The sequence below is a fragment of the Dioscorea cayenensis genome, chromosome 10, assembly GCF_009730915.1.
Source record: "Dioscorea cayenensis subsp. rotundata cultivar TDr96_F1 chromosome 10, TDr96_F1_v2_PseudoChromosome.rev07_lg8_w22 25.fasta, whole genome shotgun sequence".
In the NCBI taxonomy this organism is placed as follows: domain Eukaryota; kingdom Viridiplantae; phylum Streptophyta; class Magnoliopsida; order Dioscoreales; family Dioscoreaceae; genus Dioscorea; species Dioscorea cayenensis.
In genome coordinates this window covers 9,547,717-9,556,616 of record NC_052480.1, presented here as the reverse complement: position 1 = coordinate 9,556,616, position 8,900 = coordinate 9,547,717, and the positions used below count along the sequence as shown (strand labels likewise).

The window sequence follows — 8,900 nt, the reverse complement described above, 5'->3', positions numbered from 1 at the left end:
CTTGACTCCAAAGTATCCCGTTGTTAGGCTTACTCATAATCATCTCCAATCGAGGCTTACCTATGCTAGGTGCGTATTTCTACTCGTCACAAAACATATCATATAAGAAAACTAGGGCTTTCGCCTTGATAGCATTCAAGACATTGAAAACACTCAATTGGATTCAAATTAATATGAGTTGCAATTAAAAAACAATTAACGTATAAAGATCCACAACAAATGTTAAAATTGAATAAACCTTAGAGTTCATCTATGCCCAAGCATCTACAAAATTAGCTCTCCATTAAGTGAGAGTAAGCATCCAAATAACAAGACACAACAAGAATTAAAGAAGATATGAAAACAACCTTCTTGATTACACTTTGAGATGATTGTCGTAGAATGCCCAAGGATCTTCCACAAATGCCGCCAAGACAATCCTTGACTGCTCCAATCTCTCTAATCCAAGCTAGGTGGGCTGATTCTCCCTCTTGATTCGCCTCCAAAGCTTTGAAGATCTACGCCCTTTCTTTCACCAAGCCTCACCATCAAATAGGAAAAAGATCCCCTCAAAACCCTCATTAGAAATATTTATACCTAACCACTTATGGGCTGCTTACAAGAGTAAGAACGCGGTCATAAGGAGCTGGAGATGATGTTTCACGAGTAGGGATGTGAATGATACACTACTATTCACAAGCTACTCGAGTTCGATTCGAGGAAAGCTTGAACTCGACTCGCTTAGAGTCAAGTCGAGATCGAGCTAGAGTAGCTCGAGTAGTCAAGCGAGCCGAGTTCGAGCATCTTAATGCTTGACTCGAGTGCTAGAGAGCTCAATCGATTAGTTGTATTTGTGTGTATATATATATTATATATTAGTTTGTTATCAATACATATATAATTGCGTACAATCTCAAATTCGAGATTACTTATAAAAATATCTATGATCAAACCGAGTTTATTAGTCTTTATCGAGCTTAATTGAGCGAGCTCGATAGCTTGATTTATGTATTGAGTCTAGCTAGAGCTACAAAAATAAAACTCGATCGAACTCGAGCCGAGTATCGAGCAGTGAGTTTTCAACAGAGCTCGAGCTCGAGTAGCTTGCTGCTCGGCTCAAACTCGATCGATTAGACCCCTAGTTGCGAGTCTTATAGGAACACTTACGGCAGTAAGTCCAACCCATAAAGTCTTCTGTCTGGCGTTGTAGGTCCAATTTATTGCTATAAGCGATGAACCGTAAACTTCTCTAGATAGCTCTTGCGACCACTCTTACAGGTGTATGTTATGCTCATAAGCTTCTTTTAGAACAGTCCTTACGGTTTGACTTATGGGTGAAAGTCCTACTTGTAAGTCCCTTTGATTGTCATTATGCTCCTCCTTATAGGTATAAGCATGCTTGCAAAGTTCTCTGGAAGAGGCTTACAGTCGTAAGCTCAACCATAAGATACCTGTAAGTGAGTCTATCTGGCCTATTCTTCACTGAATGATGTCGAGAGAGCTCCATTTTCATTATTTTGGCTCTAAATTGTTTTTTTGGCTCTTCCATCTCTAAGCACTGTCCCGAAGACTGAGAATGCAAAATACACCATGTTTAACATTGAATTCTATAATATTACTTTAATACATGTCTAATGAATGTACAAAATGATATTAAATGATATATAATTGTACACTCATCAAAAGCTCTAGCTAACACCCATCGAACTCTATCCTAAGACATAAACAAACACAATTATAGTGGGTGTCCCAATGGATTTTTGGGTTATATTTCGGGAATCACAAATTAGATTGACTTGATCAAGTCACACAAACAGTCATTAAGTTCAAAATTTTCAACACACATATATTTTAAATAGAAGAGCCCTGGTTATACTGAGTTGAATAATGCAAGGTCTTTAACTTGATTTTATAGCAGATCAGTTTGTAATACTTTAATTGATGCCAATTGGCATGTTATTTTATGCTTACTTTCATAATCAATGGAGCCAAACATACACTATATGATGATTTTCAAGAGTGATAGTCCTAGAAAGGTTACTAATTTTAGGACAAGTACATTTTATATTTTCAACAAATCTACGAGTATACATCTTTTTGAATGCGTCATGATTAATAATCAAGAAATTTAATAATTTGTTAACTTTTGCTTGAAACTCTAGGAAGGATGTGAAGAATATATACCTTTCTTCATCTTGATGTATGAAATTAGTAATTCGTTAGTGAAACAATAAAGTTTTGCATTCCAACCATAAAGTGGCTCATGAAGTGAGGATGGTTGTTGATTTTAGTCTCTCAAGTATAACTATATCAGTTATGCACAAATCTTTAAGTTGGAGGGGTAAAAATCAACAAATATAGCCAGTATGGGGGCTAAAACGAATATGTCCTTTAAATGGCCAAAACAAATTAACAATGAGAGGTGATAAATGGTTTTAATCCTAAACTTAAGTCTACAATTACTCTTGTTCTTTCCACTTTGGTAAACAGTAGATCGAGTAAGGTTGTTGCTACTATGTTGCTAGCTTGGCAATAAAGCTAGCTCATTAACTTTTAATTATCCAAGTAGTTTTGTTTCTCTTCATAATCCGTGCTGGCCTTCTCAAACATTTGATTGATAGGTTGACAAAAGATTAGCCACTTCGAAGTCTCAGAATCTTTCTATTGTTGGATTTTTGCTTTACGTGTTTATTCATTTCATTCTTGCTTTCGAGCCTCATGCAATAGCTAAGCTTGGTAGGAATTCATTTGGATCAATTTCAATGATAAAAAATGGACCCATCTTGTGAATTGGAGTAATCTTACTACTCTTATCACTAAGGGGTGGTTGGAGTTACAAATCTCAAGGCTATTATGAAACCTTCATTAAATCCAGATGATAAAATATGGGTACGACTTTTGAGACAAAGGGAATGTTTGGAAGGATGGTGTGAGGTCTAGGTTGTCCCAGAGGCTTTTAATTCCTTAATTTTCAGAAGATAAAATTAATGATAGTAAGCAGTATAATGATAAATAAATATAAAATAAGAACCAACAAATAAGAAGCCCAATGATATGGCACTAAAGTATAAGGAGGAGATCATGGGTTCAAATCTTTTCCCTGACAGTATTATTCACTATATTGTTCATACACTGTTCACCCGGGATTCTTATACTATTCTCATACTGTACATCCGGGTTCCAGTACTGTTTGGTACTATTTATATTCATATAAAAAGGGCACTTGTCATCTATTATTCAAAAAAAAATTATTTTAAAAATTTTAAATCATAAAAAAAAACAATATTTAATACAATATATTGAAAAATTGAGTACGATGGAGGTGACATAGTTTGTCAAGGTTTTTTTCACATAATAAAATTTTAAAATATATTTAAATAAGTTATAATTTAATTATAAATCCAGTTGACTTAAATCTAATTTACGCGATTACTTGATTCTATTATTTTTTAGATGCAGTCTAATCATATGAATTATTTAAACATATTCATATTTTTTTTATGATTCAAACAATTGCATAATTCACCTCTCGTAATCAAATAAAATAAAATTCAGATCATAAACTCTAATTATCTCAGCTATAAATCTTCATCCTTATCCCAAACATAAATTATTCATAATGTTGAAATAAGCATTAACTTGTACTTGATGCCTGGAATCCTTTAGATTATTGTAGTATCAAATTTAACCATAGCTAGGTGAAGCTCCAACATTTTATCTATGATAGTAACTTAAATATTTTCCAGTCATGGAATGCTTCAGTGAGGACATTGTTGGGAAGGTATCTACACAGATGGGCTATGTTGTTGGGCAAGGAAATGAATGAATTTGGGCTTTGGAGAATGATCATGTTAACACTAGAGAATGTTGGGTGTGTTTATTTATTTATTTATTTATTTATCTACTTATTTTATTTTTTATTTTTTGTTAAAACCAAAATTACTCAAAAGTTGAAGTTGTTGATTTAGTGGGTTTCAGTAAGAAGATTACCTGCAAATAAGATTTCTCTAAAACAAATGAAGAGTTTTTTTTTATTCATCACATCCTTTCTAAAATAGTTGAATTATTACTTAGGGTCTTTTCTTTTAATTTTATTTTGACTTGCAAATCCTTGTAGTAACTCTGATGTTTTAACTTGGGTCAAAATAACTTTTTTTTACCCCTTATATTTATATAATTAAAATCCTTTTCATAATATACATATATATTATTAAATATTAGATGTAAAATGGTGGATCTTTGATAATTTTCTGTTGTGTGATAAGGCTTCATGCATGTAGATATGTATGTGCTCAATGGCTACTCTAGTTGATCATGAATTTATTGCTGACAGCCCAAGCCATTCATTTTATCAAACTTTTGATAAATAAATTGACAAATTTGCCCTAAATTTATTAAAGTATAAAAAAATTCAATATATATTTACAATGAAACCAATTATATGCTTCCTATTTTTAATGGTGAATATAATTATTTTTCTAGTTTTCTATTAAGTTGGTCAACTAACATGGTTGATTAGTATTTTTAGGGAATAAGGGCAACTAACCATTACAATATATACTTTGGTGATCAACTAGAGATTTTAAATTTTAAGTTTGTCTGTGAAATAAAATTATTTAATCAATTTTTTTATATAAAATATAATTAATATAACTTATACATTTTTTCCCCAAAAAATTTCTAATTCACTAGAATTCTATAATCAGTGGTCTGTTTTTGAACATTTTAAATATAAGTTTGTAAAATTGTTATGTCTAATATCCACATGCACACATCAATACATAAAAACGTTAATTTTTATTAACATTTTATTTGCATTCTTTTAATATATATTATATTTTTTATTTTATAAATAGGGTTGTATGGTGCGTCCTGAACTTCATAAATAAAAAGGGTTCATCAACAAATAAATCATGAGCATTTAGCCATTTACTTGGTTGTTTATATGATTTGTTTATCAAACTTTGTTGGTTAATGAGCCACTTGTTTTTATTTATTAATTTTTTGAAAAATCTTCCAAATTAAATATATATCTCTTAAGTCATCAAATATTAATTTCGCTTTTACCTACACGAGCAAGATAAAAATAAGAAGATAAATACAAGAGAAACTCTTAAACCAAACTGATATACTAATCAATATAATAAAAAGACCACAATACTAAAGAGGCCACTCACACATTATTACATAAGACATAACAAAAACTCCACAAAGACAAATAACCAAACCACCAAATAACCAAACCCTAGAACCTCATGACCTCAAACCCAATTCAAAGGACACATTATCATCATCATATGAATAAATATATAGAGAGAACTAACGCTCATCTATTCCTCTTGCTCTTCACCATCCTTTGGAGCTTCCTCTGCAGCATCACCATCTGCATCAGCAGGTGCGGTTTCAGGTGCAGTTTCAGGTTCAGGTTCAGGTTCAGGTGCAGGTGCATTCTCTTCTGGTTCTGCAGGAGCTTCAACAGCTTCTGTTTTTTCTTCCCCTAGTACTTCAACATCAGCTTCTTCGGCAGGAGTATCGATCTTTGGATCTTGCTCTTCTTCCACCTTTTCCTCAGTTTTTTCCTCAGTATCAACTTTGGTTTCTTCCTCTGGTTTTAACTCTTCTCCTTCATCTTCTGTTTTGGGAGGTTCTTCAACTACTGGTACCGGTGTTTCTGTTAATTCTGATGATGTTTCAACATTTGTTGGAGCAACTGGGGTTTCTTCGTCTACTGGTGTGGCTTTAACATCCTCCAGGACCTGGCTCGTTTCAACCTGCATGCATGCATGCATGTTTTGTAATTTAACAATGCTCAAGTATATTAGTATTTTTTGGCTGCTGAATTTGAGGATTGAGATTAATCAAATCAAATCCAGTGTTTGATTGCATTAAAAATATAAAATTAAAATCCTGAATTTGAATATCAATTTGCTCTATGAAAAGAATGAAAAGAAAAAAAATCAGTTTACATCTTTAAATTGTATATACAAATCAAATCAAACTAATAGTATGACTTATCTGCAAGAATTTAACATATATTGACAGCAATGTTAACCAGAAATGAGAATTTTTCTTATAGCTATATAACTTTTTTAAATTATTTTTATCAAGTGTTTGTTACTTTGCAACTAATGAGTTGGCAATCAATTTTAGTTACCTGACATTTAATTAATGCCAATGTGGATTTATTAAGCAAGAACATTGGTTGAATAGAAGTTATTCACTTATTGATAAGAGCTTTATAGAGGTTTTTTTCTCTCTGTTTAATATGAAAAAAAATTCATGATAAAGAGATAAAAAAAAAATGGTACTACCAAAAAAACAAATTAATTATTTAATAAATTAATCTACGGAATGGGTTGGTCCCACGCGAAAGTTGTTCCTCAAATTTGAGACAACTCTACGTGGACAATGCATGCCTACAATCACTAAATCCCATGCAAATATGTACGTAAACCCGGGATAGATCTTTGGATGCCTAGTAACAATAGTTGAATATTTATTTTTTCTTTAATATTAATAATTAATTATATTTTATTTAAATAATTAAATCTTATTAAACTTGTATAAGTGAACTGAAATTACTAATATATATTTTTATAACAATCATATCTATATATTCTTGAAAATATTTTTATTTGGTTAAAATCAACCAGAAATTTTCTCAAAAATTTTTTTAAGGTTAGTTGCCTTTTCAATGATATTGTATTTTATATAAATTTTTTAAATTATATATTTCAATAATGCATTTTTGTGAATATTAACAAACAAGATAATTTCGAATAGATACATTTTTGGTGTCCACTCGTATCACATCTTAAGCTTTATTACCCAAATAATCTATATTTAATATAAGTAATATAAGTAATACTGTTAAAAAATTTAACACAATAAGCTAGTTAATTAAGAATCCTCATAGAAACCGAGCTGATATATCTATCCCCAGGTACTATTCCTTTATAACTCAACCCGGTTTAATTTTGTGAATTATATTACCAATATAAATCCCACCATTTTCAGAGTCTTACCTAGTGGGCTAGTATTTAATAAATAAAAATAGCCATAACTTTAGCTACTCAATTCCAATCTCTCAAGGTTTAAAAAAGCAAGATCACTATATATAGAGAGAATGGAGAGAAAGGTGATCAAGAACACAATACCAAAATTCTTTAGCCACTCAAACCCAATCTCTCAAAAACTAAAAGAAAGGGACATAGATCACTATATATCATCTCTAGATATAATCCTCAAAGAAGGGACATAGAACTCTATAATCCTCATAAAAACCAAGCTGATCTATCTATCCCAAGTTATAATTCATCAATAACTCAACTTAATTGATTTTTTGTGAATTATATTACTAATATATATCCCACCATTTTTCAGAGTATTCCCTCCTATTCAACAAATCATAAAAGCCATAAGTTTAGCCACTCAAATCCAATCTCTGACATATATATATATATAAGGAACAAAGAACATAAAAGAAAAAAATAGAGAGGATGGAGAGAAAAGTGACCAACAACACAAGAAGTCATCCAAAACTATTTAGCCACTAAAACCCAATTCTCTCAAAACTAAGAAAAGGGACAAAGATCACTATATATATATCATCTAGCTCTAACACTCTTTAATACACCATCTTATATAAAAAAAATCTAATTAAAATCAAGAGAAAAAGCTCACCTCAGCAGATGCCATGGAGAAATGAGAGACTTAAACTAAAAAGATGGTGTATATGAGAGATTGTGAGTGAAAAGGAAATAGTGAGCTAGTGAGTGAAAGGTGGCAAGAACACTAGGAAATACCTCTCAATTTATATGAGAGCTCTCTGATGACCAATAAGAATCTTTACCGACATAGTGACTCACATTATTGAGTTAAAAATTAATACTAATTAAGAGGACACACACCATGCCATCATGGTATCTTATTTTTTAATATATCATTTCCAAGACTTTAATGATTCCCGAGGTGCAGTGTACACGTGGCGAGAGTTAATTAGTTGGATCTGGGCAGGACTGGTTTTTAAGCTGGAAAGCTTTAGGGGCGGTGGAAGGTGGGGCCAAAAAAGGAAGGCGGTGATGCTGACGTGGAGGGAACTCCGTTCGTTCACGGCACGGGTTCGGTGGGGACTACAGAGGGGTCTACGAAAGAGGACACGGACGTAGGAAATGGAGGGAGTGATGACGTGGAGTGTTTGGAGGTTTGGGAGAGAGGTCGGCAAAGTGGTCGTTGAAAGGGAGGGGAGGCGTGCGTGACAGCGAGGAATGTGGGACCCCGTGGTTCAGAGTAATGCCACGATTGGTGACTGTCATCCACGTGGCTTAGAGAAGACCGAGGCGGGTTTTGATTAGGATGAGTCGGAGGTGATGGGTCCCATGAGACTGAGAGTTTGTATCAAAATAGTAATGATGATGGGATATTGGGAAAACCAAGGGGCGGGTGGAGGGAGAGGGTTGTCCTTTGGGGGGAATCTATTGTAATTGTAATTATACAATAATTTGATGATTTCATTCTTTGGGTATTTTTTTAATTATTTTTTTATATTGATGTATTTTACTTTTTTTTCTGTTTGAAATTTGTAATTTTGATTTAAATTATAGCAGAGTAATAGTATGTTGATTTTATATCAAGATTTTCTTAGGTGCCAAATCTAATAAAAGATGAAAAAGAGTAAAAAAATAAATAAAACCAAATACATTCTTTTTTTTAATATATATATATCTCAAATAATTATAGACTCATAACAATATCATAACATCACACATATCCAATGAATACATTATATACCTTATTAATAGTTTTGGAACCAAAATAAATGTCGTATTGATTGAGGAACCAAATTAAATAATGATAGAAAAATAATAATGTTCTCATTTGTTTAGGAACTTTTATGATAAAAAAATAATGAAAATTATATA

The 8,900-nt window shown here is 32.0% G+C and overlaps 1 protein-coding gene across 1 annotated transcript; it reads right to left on the bottom strand.

Annotated features, from left to right (window-relative positions):
* Positions 1 to 5,082: 5,082 nt before the first annotated feature.
* Positions 5,083 to 7,818, bottom strand: LOC120270805 (fibrous sheath CABYR-binding protein-like). The gene is made up of 2 exons (XM_039277868.1): positions 7,663 to 7,818; positions 5,083 to 5,750 (listed from the first exon to the last, which is right to left on the bottom strand). Exons 1-2 carry the CDS (start codon positions 7,675 to 7,677, stop codon positions 5,310 to 5,312), a joined length of 456 nt encoding a protein of 151 aa, XP_039133802.1. The 5' UTR covers positions 7,678 to 7,818; the 3' UTR covers positions 5,083 to 5,309.
* Positions 7,819 to 8,900: the final 1,082 nt, after the last annotated feature.